Below are 21,461 nucleotides of genomic sequence, written 5' to 3'. Positions count from 1 at the left end.
TGCTTACTGTGTTGTATACGGTAATTTAGGCAAGTTGCGTTTGAACGGTCAAACACTCAACAAAGCTTTTTTATCATATAACTGTGGTATGTAACGTTACGTGTTTCTAAGAGCAACCTCACAAGCACAATAGAAATATACAAAGTTATTGATAGGAGTTTATCAGCCGCAGTTTATAATCTGATGCGCGCTTACTGTGTTGTATACGGTAATTTAGTCACGTCGAGTTTAAAGTTTTGTTTCTACTTTACTATACGTATTGTCATTTATGTGTATCATCTTTAGCACCCAGAATCTTTTGTGGCTCAAACATATATGTGTTCGGCTGCTATTTTCACACATTAATGTTTTTATAACATTTCCCCACATGTAATGACAGGGAATGAAGCCGTCCAATCATAGTAGTGGGTGTTTACATCCAGGTCTTCAGTTCGGCCCGCCCCTTCAAACGAAGCTTTTCTCCAGAAAGCCACTAATCCATGTTACAAAATAGCCTATTACTCATTGTTTTTGAATGTAAAAACCACGCGAACATCATAAGTAGACCTCAGACAACAGTATAAAACAATAAAATTGACAAATTCACTGCCCCTTTAAAAACGTGAATCGGACAATATGTGCTCTTTAAATTATAAAAAAATAAAACACGCCTGTTGACGTAGTTACAATCATGCATTTGGCAGATGCTTTAATCCAAAGTGACTTAAAGTGACTGTGTGCTACAACCAATCCACTATATCACACTAAATGAGAGTAGATTATATCAGTGAAATTTTAAAAACCGACTGACATTTGAGCTGGCACATCGGGAAGAGGGAATGTCACATGCTTTTACCTCTGAACAAGACTGATTAAATGAGATCGCTCACTGAGCATATGGGTGTGTGTGGTGAGGAGCATAAGAGGACTGTGCATTTAGAAATATCACAGTATAAAGGGAGTGCTGTTGTATTTAATCCCTGTCTTGACTTTCTTAGAAAGCCTGTTGATTATGTTCCCTAAAGTTACTTATGCACTTTGGCAGAAGCATGTTCGCATAACCCTGCCAATCGTTGGGAACAGCTGCTGACTTCACTCTCTCCGAGAATCCCTCTGACATTCCTCTTCAACCCCAATTCCCACTTTCCTTCTCCAATGTTATGTCCGAGCTTGATTGAAGCCTCAAATTTAAATCATTTTATTGGAGTCAAACCAGACTAACTCGCTTGTGAAACAGTTACTTGCTCCCAAGTTAACACGTCTGCATGCGTACAGTACACACAATTTTTCTGCAATTTATGGTAATGTTGCTGACAATGCATGGGACAAGACTGGTGTGGAGTGTGAGACTTTATTGAGAGAAATACTTTACGCATTCCACATTAACGCGGCAAGAGTCTAAACATTGGCTTATAAGGCGTTTAAGTCCGACTGAATGTTTTTGGTTGTAGCAAAAATATGGCAGGTCTGAATATTTAGGCTGAATAATACTACCATTTTATTTCTCAAGGGTTAGGGTCATGACTATGATATATAAGGATGTGTTAATTTTGTACAATTTAAATTTTTGTGCTATTTAACACATTTTGTGTTGATTTTGTTTTAAAAGTGACAACACAAGTTGTGTTTAAGGGAACGCAAACAGTGTTGTTCCAATAATGACACAGTGATGTACTGTATGTATTCTGGGACACCGCATTTAGTGTGTTGTCCCTAAACTTACTAACAGTGTTATTTTAAAACATCAATTTTAATAGTGGAATGGTGGATATGGTAAACACATACATTTGCTGTGGCCAGATGATTTTGTTGCTGTCTTGGCAGCTCCAAGTTAACAAAATAGGGAGTGGTGTCACTTCAATTTGTTAGGGTGGATAAGCTCACATTCACTTTCTTCAAAGAAAAGATATACGAAAGGAAAAGATAAGGAAAGGATAAGGAAAATAAATGCTAAGAAAAAACTATTTGACTTTGGCCGTTTTGGCAGTAAAACTCATTCATGGTTTAGGCCAAAATTGGTCTCAGCTGAGCAATGATGCTTAAAAGTGATCTTATCAAACACCATGGGCTCAGCAGATCTGGACAAAAGCCATGCAACAGGGAGATAACTTTGTATTAAGGTTTTAAAATTATGTGGAAAATTTCCCAGACCTCTTCATCAGCCATCTTCATTATTCTCTATTTTTTTTTTTTAGTCCCACCCAAAGAGCATCTCAGTGCTGGCACGATAATACACAACATCCTAAGGGAAGAACTTGTTTTCTTTACTTGTATTGCTCTGAGCAACAACACTCTGAAACCCCTTAAGCTTAAAGGGCCCTCAACACTATAACCGCATAAAAGATAGAAACACTGAATTCCAGCACTTGACCGACTTCTTTGCTATATTAGTGCTTGAAATGCCTCTGTGACACTTAAATAAAGTGAAATGTCACAATTTACAACTTGGGTCAGAAGATAGCTTTTGCATGGTCTTGATTCTCATTCATGGTTGGTTTGTAAAGTCTCTTCATGTTGATTCGCTTCAATCCAAAGTTTAATTTGCACTTGTGAAACAATGCACGTTTCATTAAAGGCGGGGTGCATGATCTCTGAAAGCCAATGTTGACATTTGAAATCACCTAAACATACACACCCTTACACCAATAGAATCTGGATCTCATTTGATAGATCGCCCCACACATACGCAACCCAGGCAATGATGTCGGTTAGTAGACACGCCCCTTACTGCTGATTGGCTACAAGAGTGTTTTCACTGTAAAAAATCCAACTTCAAAATGTTCAATGAACAAAGAAAATTAAGTAACTTGAACAAAGATTTCTTTGTTAAAGGGCGTCAATTCATTATTTGTGTTCACTGAATGAAAAAAACATAATCATTCAGCTAACAAATATTATTTTGTTGACTGGACTTAGATATATAAGTTTTTGTCCAATTCGTTCACCCAACTTGCCAAACTTAGAAATCTGAACATTTAAAAAAAAACAATGGTCGGAATGGTTCCCAGCATGCTTGCGACATGTTCACTTCTTTGGTTAATATTTACTAAAAAAGATGACTGTTTTAATGTTTGCTGGCATTATTTATGTTGTTAATGTTAGTTATATGTTGTATTTAGAGTAATTTTGAAAGAATGATGTTTGTTCATTGTTACCACGATTGAGAAGTGTGTGTTAAGTGTAGAGGGCAGCACAGTGAGTTAGGCAGTGTGCACGATTTTTGAGAAACGCTTTGGAAAAGGGAGTCGGGCCGAGTACCAAAACACACTTGTAGCCAATCAGCAGTAAGGGGCGTGTCTACTAACTGACATCGTTGCCTGGGTTGCGTATGTGTGGGGCGGTCTATCAAAAAAAGGTCCAGATTCTATTGGGGTAGGGGCGTGTTTGTTTAGGTGATTTCAAATGTCAACATTGGCTTTCAAAGATCATGCACCCCGCCTTTAACAATATTCTAGTTAAGGACTAACGTGTTGTTATGACGACGTATGTTACGTGATGTATCAACATGGCAAATGTAGTATGTCCGAAATCATTCATACTATCCAATTCATTCATACTACTATTGATTAGGGGTGGGCGATATGACCAAAATCTTCTATCACGATAGGATTAATTTTATATCATGATAACGATATGTATCACGGTAGAGTTTTTTATGTTTTAATAAGGTTTAAATCTTTAATACCATAGAAATGTTCATAATTCTCACAAAAAACATATACAAGCATAGAAAGAAGATAAAAACAAACAAAACTCAAGCTCTCTGAAGATACACAGTCAATAAGAATGATAATAAATAATTATGCATGTATGTATAGGCCTATATATATTTTTATTTAAGGTAGAAAAGTGATTTAATCAGGAGCAGTGAGAGATTTTTTTCTCAATGCTGTTTGATTAACACGGGTGACAGACAGGAGCAAAATTAGGTAACTTCCCCTTTAAGACCAAAGTCCGGATCCAATACACATGCGCTTTCTCTTTTAGCTGTTTACTTTCTCTTAAGACCTTACTGGTCGTGTTTATGATGATGCTTGCAAAGACGGGAATTTTGACGCATATGTGTATTTAAGGCCAATAAAGCGGGAAAAATGCTCACAAGCTTAATAAGCAGAGGTCGCGCGATTTGCGCGCTCCTCACAGACAGAAAGAGCAGCGGTTGCGCGACTTGTCCGCTCCTGACACACAGAAAGAACGCACGCATACAGATCTGTTGTCTGTGTTTCAATGGCTTAAAATAACTTGTTTTAAAACTGCAGTGCTTAAATACGTGTACAAACGTTACGTTTTCGCGACCACACGCACAGGAGCGTGACGTGGGCACGTAACCTCGATAGAAACGATAGTCCAAAATCTCTACCGGTTGACAAATTTCTACCGGTTAATTTTGTCTACCGGTTTATCGCCCACCCCTACTATTGATGAGTATGTTTTATCTAATTGAGTACCTACTGTATGAGTACCCCAGTATGCAGATACAGATATCACAGATTTCGAACACCGCCCTGGTCTATAAAAAAGTTGGGAACAGCATTACGGTAAGTAAATTATTTTAAAATTTTATTCTTGGGTAAACTATCCTGTTAACTGACCAAAAAGTCATGAAATCATAAAATCAACAAAACCTCACCCACAGAGACAAACATACCAGCTGTATCTAATTCAGTAAACTGAACGCATATCTAATGTCTAGAAATTAACCTTATAAAGGTAACCTTATAAAGATTTTATGTGAGGAGGGTCAAAATTCAAACCAAGCCCTGTCTATACTAAACCAACATAAAGAACTCTTTATCTTCTGTCTGATCTCAGGAGCCACTGGATGAAAAAAACAAGATCAGAGAGAATTAGGAGCATGAAGACTGCTGGAGAATGCATGAAGATGAAAAAAAGCAGAAAAGAGAGATCTTCTAAATGAATAGATAAGTAGGCAAAACAATCGGTTTCTGGGAAGTCGCTGTTGAACAAAAAGCTCTGATTTCACAGGGCAGTTACATAAGAGGGACGAAGACCTACACGCACTGGAGCTAAGCCCAGAAACGTAATGTTATACATACAGTACACTTATTCACATAGATGAGATGACAGGATTTAGTTAAATGTCCATTGAGGGCTATAGTCATCATTTAAATAATGTTTATTCAATTCATGCAATGTTGAAAGCAGCTGGTCTCTCTTCCAACTTGACCAATACATTTGGTGTTTAAGGTTGGTCTGCGGTCTGCCATACAGAGATGATTCCTGGTAATAAAAACCATATTAAAGCATTTATGACCTTAAAAGAACTCGTACTGACTATCATTAAAGTCAAAAGCGTGCAAACTTGCTCATTAACATGCACTTTAACCTACAATGTATGGTACATAAATTTTAGTTTACGGCGATTGAAAGTCCACTTGTAAAAAGGTATTTGATGTACTGTTTTTCTCTACATACTGTGGGCATAAACATGAAGACCTATTTGCAGATCATTGAAAATCATAGCGTGCACTCATCTCCACTTCTAACTTTCTGGTTTCTGCAAAGGGAAGGTTTATATCATTTCACAACAGTTTGGGTCCCCGGGCCCCTGGTAAATTACCATGCTAGCCTGAAGAAAAGAGCAAATTTACAAATAGGCCAGCTAGTCAGTCATCTGATTCGAAAGTATAAAAATACGCCCATAGCAGAGCAAAAGATGAATATCCCTTTTATAGCACAATGATTATCCCATCTGTGGTGTAGTATCAAAACAAACAGCTGTGAATTAGACACATTCAGCAACAGTACAATAGGCTTGATGGCTTCAGGCTCAGGTCATATGAGAGCTGTATACAAATGATCACAAACAGAAAACCAATGGAAAACAAATTAGGGATCCAAACAAAAATACGAATTAAAATTGACCCAATAAGCCTTAGTGCGACTGAAAACTTTAATTATTGTTGTTAATATTACCAATAAGTATGATTGGTGAAACAGTAAGAAAAAATAAATAAAATAAAAATTCATTATTTATCTATGCTTTTCATATACATTTCTTAGTGCTCCTGTATAGATCAGCAGAGCAAAAGGTCATGGGTTCGAAGGATCATGCATGCTGATAAAAAATATACCTTGCAAGGCACTGCAAGTAGGTTTTGGATAAAAGTTTCTGCATAAATGTAAATGTAAATACTCATAAGAGCTTTCAAGTGCCATAAAAGTAGGGGTGCACGTGGCAAAAACGAACTCGGGGTTAGTTTTAACACAGACTGTTTACATTGTTGCACAAGGTTGAGCGTTTTGAATTTCCGGTATTTTTTCACGCTGCCAAAAGACGATCTCCAGCAAATTATTGGAAATGTAGAATGTTTTCCAGAGAGTTATTGATGAACGAGTGTTTTGGTGGCATGCAAGTAAATTTTTTCAACATATTTTTTTTTTCGGTTTCTGAGTTAGGTGTGTAAGATACCAAATCCAATGCTATGTCATATCAATCAGTGTCTTGTTGACTAAAACATAGCATCATTTTGAAATATGTCTGCAGCTCTTAGCAACTTTTTTGGTGGGTTCTAAAATATTGTTAACGCTGTGTTACAACTAACCCCTCAGCACTTACGATATAAAAAAAACACTAACGTTAGCGTAATTCTTGCCGTTGTTTTAAATAGGCTACACACGAATGACTGCTGGCTGCCAACAGAATAAATGTGCCTGTCTTATCAAAAATCATGTGTCAAATTGATTTTTGTTCATATCTTTAATATTGATTAAATAAGGTCATGTCAAAGATTGAAATCATAATGAAATGAATGGCTAAAATCAGACTTTGATGCTCATTATTTCAGAATTTGATTTTAAAACTGTAAAATGGTTATTACAGACTGGGTCACATATAAAAAAAATGTTTTGTCATAATTGTGCTGCTTTTTCTCACATATTTAGACATTTGTATCCATTTGTAATTGAATTATTGTTAGAAAAGGGCTGGATGAATGAATACAGTGTGGATACCTGTCTATTATAGACAGATATATAAACAATATCCACTTCAAGTATAACGACAAAATGGTATTGAAATTTTTGCCTGCAAACTTTAGCAAGTGTTACAACTAAGCCCCTGCCTGTTACAATGAACCCCACCTATGGGGTAAGTTGTAACGTTTGCACTTCTGTCACGTTTGGTGTAATTGTCCGAGAATGATAAGTACTAGAAACAAACTTCAAATGTTCATTTGTAGCAGAGATGTGTGCTTGTGTAAAAATATAATTAATCAAACTAATTTTTTTTTAATGATTGAGCCAAAACCAAAAAGCGTTAGTTGTGCCCCGCTCTCCCCTACTCCATAAAACTAAAAATACTCAAAGTTTTGGGTTTAGAAGACTTGTAATAAAGTGCATGATTCAAACGAATGACATTTATGGTGTTGCCTGGTAACTTTGAAAAGTTGTTTGGCAAGAGCTACGTATCAATTATCCAAATAGTTTTACATTCGTGCTTCATGGAAACAAATACCAGCATGCGGGTTTGGAATGACATGAGGGTAAGTAAATAATAACAGACTTTTAATTTTTTTAGGTGAGCTGTCCCTTTAAGAGATAAGCATGGATGAATCAATAAAGTTGCACCACTTCCATAAAATGAATGTGTTCCTCTCATTTCTATTCTGAGCACTGTACTAATGCGCTCCAGGACTACGCGGAGCCTGTCTGTCACAAGCACACAAGGTCAGTCAAGCACATTGATGGGCACGTGACCACCTCCTCCTCACTGGCCTGGACATAATGTATTGTTTACATAAACACACAGAGAAAATGGCTTAAGAGAAAGTTCTCATGGGGAACCGGCATCTCCATGAGAGAATTTAAAGCACCCTGTCAGGAATTTCTTATCATGATGACAAAAAGGGCAAAAGTGACACAGGCTTGCTTGACAAATTCAAGCTGAGCAGCAAACACTGTGCATGAAAACACAAATAATTCAAAACAGAAATGACACACATGTGATGTCATTCCAGTCTTGGGATTATGCATTGCCATTGTATGCTATTGATCTCTCAACGGCCACAAAATTTGAGCCAAGTGGTGGTAATGACAATTGCCAAGGCAAATAAAGCATCACTTCTCCAATGCACAGCAAAACACAAAGTTCACCACATGGCCTGAAACTAAAAAGAGCTGAAGAAAGAATGACATGGAGGTACAAAGGTGCATGAGGAGAGATGGAGAACTGTGGAGATCAATAGTTTCGGATGAACAAGAGGACAGTAAGAAAATACTACAAAGGTACATCAATAGCTGAATGATATGATTGATTAGATCTACTGTATGTTGAAATAGCATGAAAAAGAGCCTGATAACATACAGTACCATAACAATAACTACAAAGTTAAAGGAAAAGTTTACTCAGAGAAGAAACTTCTCTTATTATTTCCATCATCCTTATGTTGTTTCAAACCCGTATAACTTTCTTTGCTCCATGGAGCACAAAAAGAGATAATCTGAAGAATGCACCTCTTTTACAGGCGATTAAAATAATTGGGAAAGATGCTTTAAAAAAAGATATGCATCATCATAATAAAGGACCATACTAGGTTTGATAGACATAATGAGAAGGTAGAGGTGAGAAGGTTGAGTTTTTAATTACCTGTTTTTGCAGGTGAACTACCTTTAGTGAAGTGTTATGACTGCCCATGCTGACCTCTATCGAGTTTGTTCTGCTATCCCCTCGTTTTTTTCTCTTGCAATGAGAAAAACAACTCAAGAAACAGCGTAGGAATAAACTAGCAAATGCAAAGTGAAAATAACCACATGCTATTTATTGCTTATCATCATTAACCGAATCCTACGGCAGACTCACAGCATGCAGTGCTGAAACCTTTTAATAGCTTTTAAGGAAAAGGCCCCATTCATTAGCAAACCATACAGTCTGCTATTAAAGTCCTTAATGTGTTCCTCCTCACTCGAAAAGTTATTATTAGCCGCGCTATTATTACCTTTATCAGCACACTTCTGTCAAGTGCAATATTCTCCTTATCATTAATCCTAATTTATGGCACCTTCTGAGCTGATCGGTCAGGCATGGTGGTCCGGGCAAAGCAGGCTGACCTGAGCTGAACCTGAAGTTTTGATTAAATGCTCAGCAAGCAAAACAGTACTGTGTGTTATCATTTTTAAATGTTCGCTAAGTTTTTGCTAGCTTTCCAGTTGTGCTGAGCATTGTAGCTAAAAGCTTGATTTTTTCTGTCCATTTTTCTCACCATATGTGATGGTTCAAAAGGGTAATTTTATAACAAGCAGAAAGAAAGATTCAAAATGACATTTACATTTGTGCATTTGCCAGACACCTTTCCCAAAGCAGTAGTGCATTCAGGGTATACATTTCTATGTGTATGTGTGTTCCCTGGGAATCGAAACCATAACCATTCACTTTACTTTACTTCACTTTGCTTTGCTGTCTGTTCCTGAGAACAGAAATTCATCTATGACACTGGCATTAAAAACACAATGTAACCGACAATACAAAGAACCCACAACACATTCAAGCAGCATGACAAAAACATATGATACAACACAATAGCATATGCACTAGCACTAGAAATTGAGTGGATGAGTTTTATCCGAATATACAGCGATTGCTTAATCCTTCATAAGAACTGAAAACAGATCTTGCATTGTACTCAGCCTCTGGCCAATAATCTGTTTAATGGAAAAAGTTCAATACAGTCAAATCCTAACAGAAAAAAATCTAGATAATCATTCCATGTTTTCCAACTTCCACTGTTTTTAACTTTTTCCCCGCCATCGAGGAGTTATCTCGTCAATAAAGAGAAAACATTTACATAAAAAACCTGTTCCTGATGAGGTTTTATGTTAATCTGTAATACCGCAATTATCCATTAGATGGTGCACTTACCAAATGTATAAAAACTGAAGCAAAAAATATTTACTAATTTTAAACTCGGTGTATGTTTTGATAATCGTTCTGAATCTGATCTCTAACAATATTCCTTCATAAAAATGCAATTATTTCAGTTTTTGAAGATAAATACCAGGGTTTCCCGCAGCACTTTGCCGTTCGGGCGGCCCGCCTAAGCTGGGAAACCCTACCGCCTGAACTATGTTGTCCCATTTTTTTTTTTTTTTTAATAAAAATTTGCTTTTTTTGTTTGTTTGTTTGTGGTCTGTTGTTTCATTTGATATATTTGTATGTTTATATATTTTTAGAAGAAAATTTTCCTGGAAGTCATTTTGTGAAAATCACAAAAAAATGCTGGCGGGCAACTTTTCAAAAAAATGGCTGATGGGGAGAATGAGTTAATAAATATTTTTTAAAATAAATAATTTGATGTTGGTGGCATTTCTTGTAGTTTTTTGTTAGGTGACCAACTACATGCCTATGGACCAAGCACAAAACCTTCAGTGAGCTCCCAAGTATATTAAATATTAAATATAAAAACTGATAAAAAAAGCTGTTTTACATTATTGCATTATAAGTGCATTATGTACCTTTTACTAAAAAACTCAAGTGCAGCAATCTCCTCTACTGCAGTGTAATGACCATCAGTACATCTCATCTGTTCTCATGCGTAACAACCCATAGTACTCAATAAACTGTTAACTCTTTCACCACCATTGACGAGATATCTTGTCAATTAAGAGAAAACGCTTCCCCGCCAATGATGAGATTTTCTGTCTTTCCGCAATACCGCTATTATCCACCAGGCATATAATTACTGTGTTCTACATATAATCATCCAACGTAACATAATGAACATATAACCTTATCCACCTAACCCTTCCGCAACTTTTTAAACCCGGAAGTATTGCCCTATGGCAAGCGGCTGCATGTCCGTGTCTGTTTTAAAGATCGCTATGAATGGGATCTCTATGAAAAGTCCGTCACAAAAATGGAATTATCTCTGCTTTTTGCTCAAAATGTGGTGTTTTTGCAGAAACGTACCCATATTCAAAAGCTGTTCTTTCATTTGGTATTGTGTATGTTTATATATTTAAAGAAGAACATTTTCTGGAAGGCATTAAACTTTGGTGAAAATCATGAAAAACGCTGGCGCTGGCTGGCAACTTTTTTTAAAAACGCTGGCGGTGAAAGAGTTAAAATATTTTTTTCCTCAGCTACATTTTGCACATGCTATGGAGAAATGCCCAAAATGTCATTTTTAAAATTATTAAGTTGACTTATGCTGATTGCTGACAGTAGTTGATTCGGTTTTAGTGAAACTTCCAGTGTAAAGATGCAGTGTGGCATTATTGGCTGCAAAAATTGACGTGGACCTGACAATACTGCATTACACAGACAGTGAATGACAGTAATCATCACCATTACGATTCTTTATCTTTACTGTGTAGTTATTCAAAACAATGCAGATGAAAGTGAAACAAGGAAAAGATTCCATTAAAGTGTCAATATATGTATATTGTACCATCTGTGCATTTGGCAATCTATTGGTTAATTAAGCTGCTATAGACACACGTGTGTAACCAGGTCTCAAGCTAAAAATAAGACGTTCAGAGCTCGGTGACTCTAAAAAGGTGTTAAACTTATGTATCTAATTTGCTGGTCTCTTTGTGAGCCTAGTTAAACCCCAAGGGATAGCATTGGAACAAAAGCCACAGAACAGGTGGGGTAATAAAGTATCAGTCAGAAAGCGCCAGTGAAATCGGTGGCTGTCACTTCTCCAATAACAACAATAACTTTTATCTCAGGACAGCAAACTTACGTGTCAATTCAGCTTAGTTGGTAGAGCTTTCATTAGCAGTGCAAAATGTCATTGGAACGATTCCCAGGGAGTGTGCATGCTTATAGACCAGTGGTCTCCAACACGGTGCCCGCAGGCACCAGGTTGCCCGCACGGAGTCTGTGAGTTACATTCTATTAATAGCCTTCATTATATTATGTATGTATTACATATTAAAACATATCAATAATTAAAATCAAATCAACAAATAAAAGAAAAAAGTTTTAAAGGCAGGGTGCATGATCTCTGAATGCCAATGTTGACATATGAAATCACCTAAACAAACATGCCCCTCCCCTAATAGAATCTGGACCTACTTTTGATAGACCAACACATACGCAACCCAGGCAACAATGTCGGTTAGTAGTAGACACGCCCCTTACCGTGTCTTACTTTTTAAAAATTGCCATAAACACACTCCTAAAACTTATAGAAAGTCTTCCAAAAAGAGTTGAAGCTGTTATAGCTGCAAAGGGTGGGCCAACTCCATATTAACTCTTTCACCGCCATTGACGAGATATCTCGTCAATTAAGAGAAAACGCTTCCCCGCCAATGACGAGATTTTCCGTCTTTCCGCAATACCGCTATTATCCACCAGGTGGATAATTCCGCAACTTTTTAAACCCGAAAATATTGCCCTATGGCAAGCTGCTGCATGTCCGTGTCTGTTTTAAAGATCGCTCTGAATGGGGTCTCTATGAAAAGTCCGTCACAAAAATGGAATTATCTCTGCTTTTTGCTCAAAATGTGGTGTTTTTGCAGAAACCTACCCATATTCAAAAGCTGATTACAAAAGAACCACTGAAGGTAGGATGAAACGGGTTTTTTTGTTTGAAAACAGAGGGTCTGTTCTTTCATTTGGTATATTGTATGTTTATATATTTAAAGAAGAACAGTTTCTGGAAGGCATTAAACTTTGGTGAAAATCATGAAAAACACTGGTGCTGGCTGGCAACTTTTTCAAAAAACGCTGGCGGTGAAAGAGTTAAACCCTATGGAGTAAGAATGGGATGTCATTCAGGTTCATGTGCATATCAAGGCAGGTGTCCCAAAATGTTTGGCAATATAGTGTAACTTCGAGTCAGGCACGTAAAATTTATATGTATGCAATGTAATGTATGCAAGTCACTGTATAAATGCAAATGTTAAGTGGGGGATAAAATACAGTTGGGGCTTGGTTTTCGATAAGAAAATTGATTGGGTTGTGAAAAGTGGGCGTTCCTACAAGAACAATCAGACCTGAATGCTTGTCAAAACAATAGCAAAGTAGCTATCTAGTTATTGGTTAACATTATATAAATGTACTTAATGTAATCTACTAAGTCTACACAACAAAATCAATAAGTGCCCTCCTTGTCATTACCCCAGAACTGTAAGAAAACTTTAAGTAGCAAGCGGCAGGAATGCACACCAGTATTGATACAACAGACCATCTTATGGACCCTGATGAATTTGTGACTGAGAGAGAGAGATACTTTTTTAGCCCTGCATGTCATTTGGGCACTATTTCATACTGTCAATCTACAGCCATTCCTGTCACCACATTCCACCCCATCACTGTGTATCTTCACAAAGACAGCTATTGTCCCTCTACTGATCGCCCACTGACCTGCTCTATCTGCTCAGCACTGCTGGCCATCTCAGCAGGACACAAACAGCACAGTGAGACGAAGAGCAGGGCATGAGAGGGAGGGACAGTTGCGAAAGAGAAAAAAATGAAGAAGGGAGAGAAAGAGATGTAAAAAAAAGCCAGCAGTAGATTAGGTTCCTGAGGTATAACCACATTTATCAGATTGGCCACATGCTTTAGAAGAAAACGCAGCCCTGTGTGCCATACACAAATATGGTTTAGGCTTACCGCACAATGGCATTCATAAAACTTTAGTAAAGCCGAGCAGTATGTGTAAGACAGTAGAAATGTGTTCACTCATTCTGCTCTTCAAGATCAAAAATAGACTTTTATGTGAATCTAAAAGGTATATTTCAGAGATCGATATACATGCAAAAATACCATTACCATGAAAAAAAATCCTAGGGAGTACTTGTCATGCACTGATAAAAGTATATGCATTAAATGCATTGTCAGTCTATTTGAATTAACTCCAAATGCGTCAATGTGACTGTAAAAATCCATCTAAATAATTTTATTGCGAATTACTGGGACACTATGCTCAGTTTCCAGCTACCCTAGGGTTAAACATTTGATTTTTACCGTTTTTTGGAATCCATTCAGCTGATCTCCGGGTCTGGCAGTACCACTTTAAGCATAGCTTAGCACAATCCATTGAATCTGATTAGGCCATTAGCATTGCGCAAAAAAATAACCAAAGAGTTTCGATAGTTTTCCTATTTAAAGGCGCAATGATATTACGCAGTGCCCAAAAATTGTCCCCTGCTAATGAAAGTTACCAAGGGGACTATTTTCGGCTGCTGCATAATATCATTGCGCCGCATGCAGTCATGTTACGGCATCAAAGTCCTTGATTATTACACCAGAATGAGAGTATAGTTCCTAGCCATATCGGCCTAGAAAATCGCAACTTTTCATTTTCCATCAGTCTTTGTACACAATGTAACTACAGAAGATTTTAAATAGGAAAATTATCGAAACTCTTTGGTTATTTTTTAACGTGATGCTAATGGTCTAATCGGATTCAATGGATTGTGCTAAGCTATGCTAAAAGTGGTAAAAATCAAATGTTTAACTTTAGAGAAGCTGGAAAATGAGCCTATTTTCAAAAAAAAGTCGAGTGTCCCTTTAACTTCTGCTTATAATAACTGTGTTCTACATATAATCATCCAACATAATAACCTTAATATCTTTAAAATTGACTAAGCAAGGTCATGTCAAAGATTGAAATCAATGTGAAATCAATAAAATACACTTCGATGCTCCTAATCTCATAATTACATTGAGATTTTAGCCTGGATTTCCCACCCTACTACCTGATCCAAGTTTCTGTGTCCATGAGAAACTCTAGTTTTTGTATTTCAGCTATTGAGTCACTCTACATTAGCAAACCAATACATGAGCTCCAAGCTCCACCCTCAACCCAAAAATTTTCTCTCGATGTGCTCTTGAATAAAAGACCATGAATCCAAGGGGGCAGCATACCTTGCTTGCTCCATGCATTTTAGGAAGCGTTTAAAGGCACTAACCAGCCACCAACACAACCACTGGACTTTTGTCCTGCATTGATTGCACACAAGGCCGGAAACTATCCCAAATGTCTATGACGATAATCAACAAGTACATGCTCCGGGGCATGGCCTGAGTCAATCGGCAGCCATTATCCCGATCCATTTCTCTTGGGTTAAGCTCCAAGTAGAAAGCCCACAGCCCAGCTGTCTAAGATGCAAACACACAATAGCATAAGCTCACTGAACCAGCATTAACCTGGACAATGTCAGAAATAGTTCAAATTGAGCACGGGGATGGCACGCGGGAGATATTGCATTCGAGATAATGCTTTTGAGATAATGCGTTTTAACTCCTGCAAGTCTCTATGCCAAAGGTTATATAGCTAAATACTGTGGCATTGTGAAGCTGAGGTACCTGGCATATCTTGAAAAAACCCTGAATCAATCAAAGCTTTCCAAATAATTATCTTGGTCTCTTCAAAGCATTTGGAGACACAAAGATTGGGAGATTGTGCCTTCAATTGATTAGTTATTTGTTGGCATGTAACTTATTAACTAATATCTAACTATTGTAGCTCTTTCTTTTAGTGACCCGCACCATAACCAGCGCCTTCATAAAGGTATCAAGGTTGAAGGTAAGATAACAGTTAACAGTTCAAGACATATCACAAGATCCCTGTTCTGTTCTTTTGTGATCCCTCCTATTTTTTTTTTCAAAAGACTTTAATTTCCTGTACACTGAATGAGATGAGCACACACATACCTGCTTCCAAAGTAGACTGTCCTCAAGGTTGAGTCTCCATGACATTATAACATGAATTGTGGAAAGCACCACCCCAGTAATAACGGCCGCTCTCATTCGCACCGGCAGCAGCGTGTAGATGATGTAGATGAAGAACATCGTCCACCAGATCCCTTCAGAGGAGCTGCGGGGAGCCATCATCCACACGCCTAACACCTGCACGACCATCAACACCACCATCACCAGGTAGCTTACAATCCACATGTAGTCCTGATGGAAGCAATTTCTGTTACACACCACCGTCAATACTAAAAAGAGGGCCATGGCTACAGAAAGCACCGTGGCGTATGCCACATCAGGTGGACCTTGGAGGCAGTGGAAAGCCAGCATGACGCCACAAACGACAACCAGCATCCCCATCAGCATCGTAAGAGAGTTCTGGTTTAGCCTGAAGAAGTATCGCTGATACAGTCGTTCAAGTTTGGTGGACTGGAACTTCTTGGTCTGAAAAACATGAGCCAACCGCAACAAGCAAGCCAAAAAACACCTGTCCGGACCATCCCTCTCCTCCCCACCATCATCGGACTCCTCGCCACCTTTTGTTTGCCTCGTCTCGGCATCTTCGAAAGCCAGGTCTACGGATCTGAGACCTAGATCACCCTTCTTGCCATAGTGGTCCTCCTGCCAGACGCAGCGTGTGCTGAAGTTGCTGCTGGTGGCACCCCCTGCTGCACGGGAGTAGTTTTGCGATGGGCGATCCATGGACTCAGGGTCCCGAAGACAGCTCATGTAGCGTGGGTTACACAGGGACGAGTTCCTCTTACGCCTCGACTTCCTGCCATTGCGTTCACCCCATGCCGTCTTGTGGTTGTCCACTCTGGTAGCTTTAATGCCGTTGACCCAAGACATTCTGACAAAAAAATATATCCTGAATAAGAACAACATGGGTATATACAGTAGCAAGCAACTAGGGCTGCATGATACCGAAGAAAAATCAAAGCTATATCAAAAAATAAACATGAAAATTATGTAACCAACATATGTCAGTCAAAAGTTCAGACACACCACTGATTTTTTTCTATTTTTTTCAAGTCATGAACACAAATATAACTATGGTGGTTACAAAGTGGCCAAAAAAATGGCAAACAGATGAAGGCTGACATTTTATGTTCTTCAAACTAGCCGGATTTCAGCCCTGCACACTCTTTACCAGCTTTACTGATTGCCATCTGGGATGCTTCCAGTTTTCTTGTTGGCCATGATGAGAAACAACGTTCAGTCAGGTGTGTCTAAACTCTTCACTGACTGTATTTACAGAGTGATTGTTGTCAAGCGATTCGGAAAGGTCAGCTTACCTGTGTGGCTTCCCCTTTGTGTGGCACTGCTCTGTTTTACAAGGCACCGCATTTACTCTAGTGTAGAGAGATAATATTACCGGCGGTTTTCTGAACACATCCAAGGTTTGTCTGTGGGTTCTGGGACAGCCACTCCAGCACAGGGTCAATAGAAACTCCTCGTGTACTGCTGAGATCTCTGCATCTCTCACCCAACAGAGTCTGTTGGTACAACACAAACAGAGCAGATGACATTAAGTAACCAGACACAATTTGTTGCTAAAAGACTTGGTTTAAAGATTTTTTTACTTTGTCAATGTATAAAATGTAAACATGTTAATAAATGTATTTAATATAGTGTAAAAAACAAATGTTGCTCTGATTTATGCTTGTTTATTCATCTATCTGTGGTATAAAAAAATTATTATTCTGGAAAAATATGGTGCACGCACATACTTCATGTCAGATGAACATCTGTCAGTACTTTGTCCCTTAAAAACGCGTTTTTATTACCGTCAGATGAGATTGTGAGACTATACCCCAATAAGTCATGTTTAAATGCTGTTTTCATAACTCTTGAGCAACTGAAATAAGTTGTTGTGAAACTTAAATGGATCTCAGTTCAGAGAAACGACCGGTCCTATCACAGACGCCACTCGGCTGCTTTTTGTTTCCCATGTAAAGGGTAAAGAGCAGCTTGCGTCTGCACTCAACACATGTTTTTTTTTTCGCGTGGCAGCATCAACGATTCCAAATCGTGACACCCTTAATGTAAACTGTAAAATGCACAAAATACAAATAATAAGGGTACACATAAATGCATTGCAATAGTTTTTTCCCTAATACTGCATGTTTACCGTGCTTAACCCTTATTCACAGTTAACCTTTCTGCAGCTGATTTCCAAAAGTATACATATTTACACAAAAACAAAATAAGAAAGGAAAAGATCTGCTGACAGGCAAAAAGTGTTCCCTCCAACAGTCAATCTTTTAGTAAATCTGTGTATGCACAAGAAAAAAGTGCAAATACATATGTTTAAAAAGATGCAGGTTAAGCCATCTCTGTGCAAATGACAAGGGTTGGATGTTCAAAGAGCAAACCAAAATAAGAGTGCATTTTAAAGGGACACTCCACTTTAAAAAAAAAAAATATGCTAATTTTCCAGCTACCGATTTGTAGATCTAGATTTGAATTTTTGATTAAAGATTACGAGGGCACATGAATTTCTAAAAAATAATAATGAAGCTCACAGATAAGTCATTTGTAAAAACAACAACAACAAAAACACAATAATCCAAAACAAATTACAGTTTTTAATTTAAATTTGATTGCGACTTTAAAATGAAAACGATCATTGTCTTTGCTGCCATTTCAGATAAGATCTCCGTCAACACTATACACAGATATATGGCAGAGGCTCTGCATTAATGCTGATAATGTTGTAAATTACATTCAATTTCTTGGAAATGTCTTCACAAGACGTCAATATGTCACCAGGAGTCATGGGGATTACTTTTGTATTGGATATATCTGCTTGTTAACTCTCAAAAAGGCAGAACTCTTGACTTCCATTAAGTTTATATGAATTACAGAGCACTGGGGTATCTGCAAAATATCTTTTTTATTGTTCTACTGAAGAAAAAAATGTCATCAAACTGGCCTGAGGGTGAGTAAATAAACTGAAAATTTTCATTTTGGGTGAATGCCTTTTTAAGTACCAAGGCAAAAGCAGAGGAAGAGCCAACTTGTTGTGTACATTGTTGGAGAAGCATCAGCAACAACAGAGGTAAATAATAGACAGCGTCTTTGTTGCAGCTTGATTTGTTAAATATTTCTTCTCAACTTGGTCCATCTTTGTTTTTAACTGGAAATGCAAGCAGGCCAATCACAGCACTTGTGGTCTGCGTAGTACTGGCCCTTTTCACACAGACATTATGGAAAATACACGGAAAACGCAACCGGGATTTGTCAGAGATCGATAGATTTTTTTGTTCTTTCAAACTGCCAATGATTATCCGAAATCTGTGCCTGCATTCACACAGATCCCGTAAAGATCCCGTAAAGACACGTGACGTATTTAAAGTCCTGCACTTGGTTGGTTTTTTTCCGCAGCATCTAATGTTTGCTTATTATCCGTTATTTATCTCTCCAGAAACCATACGTGTGAATTTTTGTTTATGAGAAGACTATAAAGGAGTGAGTGAAGTGCTATTCTAGTATGCTGGTGAATAATCTCAGCACCCTAATTGCTGCTTCATTCCAGTTTGCATACATTTCTCATCAGGAATGTCAATGTGCATTTAAAATTCCCTTTTTAAAGAGCTGAACGATATTTCTTGTTATTTCATAACTGCATGTTGCAATGAGATGCTACGGCATGCCCCTTAAGGCATTATTTCTGCATCTTGTTCACACACAACGCTTTCAGTGTATCTTACGGCAATGTTAATAGTTCCTCTTTCCGGGAGCGATCCCAGAACATTTACGGGACGTGTTTGTGTTCACACTGAAGACTGTCTGCCAATTTTACAGAAATTTACTGGGCCAAAGGTGCTGTGTGAATGAGGTTACTGAATCATTGTTTAATTTTTGGAGAGGTGCTCGTCAGGTTCACACCCATCCGTAGACTATGCCATACAATTGACACAGAAGTACAAATTGGGCTTTATTAATTTCCAATGGCAATGGCATTTACACTTTGCTAACAAACTTCTAAAAGAGCCCATCAAGGAGGGATTCAGAGTTGTTTACTTTTATTTGGAACGCCTTTACAGATGGCATACCCTTCACGAAGGGCCCTTATGCGGTTTAGAAAATGCCCAGTGTATGCAGCATTTACAAAAGTCTCTGTTGTTTGTAAACTCTGGAGTAGTCTGGAAGACAGGCATAAATGTAGCAAAAGTAATGCGCTTTAAAACGAAAACGCATTCATGTAAACATAGCCTTAAGCTTGCTGTCTAACAACAAAGGGCTTACTGCCTGTGTGGCATCACAAGTCAACGCTCTGTAATTCAGACTAAATTGTCCATGCTTCCTAAATGTGCTCAGATGAGTCACTACTCTACTTCATGTGAAGGACATTAGTAACTTCAAACGATTTGTTAACTGTCTGCAAATGAAATAAAATGTACTCCAATTGGAAATAATGATTTTACCACTACGACAACACAACTTGTTTTATGCATGACCTGAAAGCATGAACAATATAACAGATTTAAATCAGACACAGCTATGTCAATAAAGTTAAGGTGGTCTACGGGAAAGTTGGGCTTATTTTTCCTCTGTGGATCCCACACTATAGACATTGCGGTTTGATATTCTTCAATTTAACTTGGCAGGAAGATTCAACCATTCATTCAGTGCTGCTGACAGGAGAAAATATAAAGTGAAGTAAGGGATGACACCCTCAAACCTTTAACTTTATAGCAGTAAAGCAATAAAACGAGAGGCATGACTCCAAACAGCTTGACACTTCACATGGGACACAACAAATTCATGAAATAACTGTCAAAAATCCCCTTGTTAGAAGAAACAAGCGTACATCATACTTTGCCTGTTTCTCAAAAGCAAGAACATACAGACTCATTGCATCTAAATGTTATGTCGTAGTTGTTAAACAAGTAAATACCACAAACCCAAACTCTTATATGTGAAAAATGTGGCAGGATTCTGTAGACTCTTGCATTACGATTACTGTATGAATGTCCGCGCGCCACATCTAATCGTAAAGATGTTCGCCTAACTGCAGCTACATTATTATATTTTCGTAAACGTGCGTTTAAACGACGCGTGCAATTGTAACATGTTGACTAAAGCTCGTATGCCGCTGCTATCAAGATGCACAACACACTAAAACAAGCACACGTTTGAAGAGTAAACGAAACCACATCCAAAGGGCAGCTAGCACTCACCATAAACCCCATGAATCCGCAGCGCGTTTCAGTGGCAAAATCACGACTGGAACTGTGTGTTATCCGACAGCGCGTGTAGGGCGATGGTTACATTCTTGCGCGCGCTAGTCGAAACCGTCACGTTCGTCTTCATGCTCCCTTAACGCGCTGCTACTATTCACTGAAGTCGGGAGTCCCCCTAGAGGTGCACGAGCATGCAAGTCTCTCTCTCTCTCTCTGTGTGTGTGTAACTGCGTGTGTGTGTGTGTGTAACTGTACATGATTATCTATATCTGTGAGGGTCAAATGTCCGCACAATAGTGAAATATCATGACAACCAACTTGTGAGGACAATTTCCTCACTAAACCACGTTTCTCTAATGTAAAGCACATGTTTCTGTGAGGGTTAGGGGATAAAAAAAAATCGTTCACATGATAAACAATGGAAGTCTATGGAATGACCTCACTTATATTGTGAAACAAATGTGTGTAACTGTGTGTGTTTGTGCTGCTGGAGCAGGCCGAACAGATCATAATCCACAATACACTGAGAATATGGCACAATATGGTTTTAGTCAGAATAATTACTTGACAGTACATTGCAAACTTACTTTGAAAGTGGACCTCCACAACGTTTTCCCTTCTGTTTCGCT

At 38.1% G+C, this 21,461-nt stretch overlaps 1 protein-coding gene across 1 annotated transcript in view; it reads right to left on the bottom strand.

The window, feature by feature from the left end:
- Positions 1 to 21,109, bottom strand: part of adcy6b (adenylate cyclase 6b) — a 47,043-nt gene extending 25,934 nt beyond the window's left edge. Inside the window, exons 1-3 of the mRNA XM_065285676.2 lie at positions 20,830 to 21,109; positions 16,939 to 17,139; positions 15,605 to 16,493 (exon numbers count right to left, since the gene is read on the bottom strand). Of these exons, the coding sequence (XP_065141748.1) occupies positions 15,605 to 16,492 (888 nt within the window). The 5' untranslated portion in view covers position 16,493; positions 16,939 to 17,139; positions 20,830 to 21,109. The remainder of the gene's footprint in view (positions 1 to 15,604; positions 16,494 to 16,938; positions 17,140 to 20,829) is intronic.
- Positions 21,110 to 21,461: the final 352 nt, after the last annotated feature.

This window comes from Paramisgurnus dabryanus, chromosome 21, assembly GCF_030506205.2.
Source record: "Paramisgurnus dabryanus chromosome 21, PD_genome_1.1, whole genome shotgun sequence".
NCBI classification, from domain to species: Eukaryota; Metazoa; Chordata; class Actinopteri; order Cypriniformes; family Cobitidae; genus Paramisgurnus; species Paramisgurnus dabryanus.
Note: the sequence above shows the minus strand (reverse complement) of the source record. Positions and strands in the feature narration are given on the sequence as shown.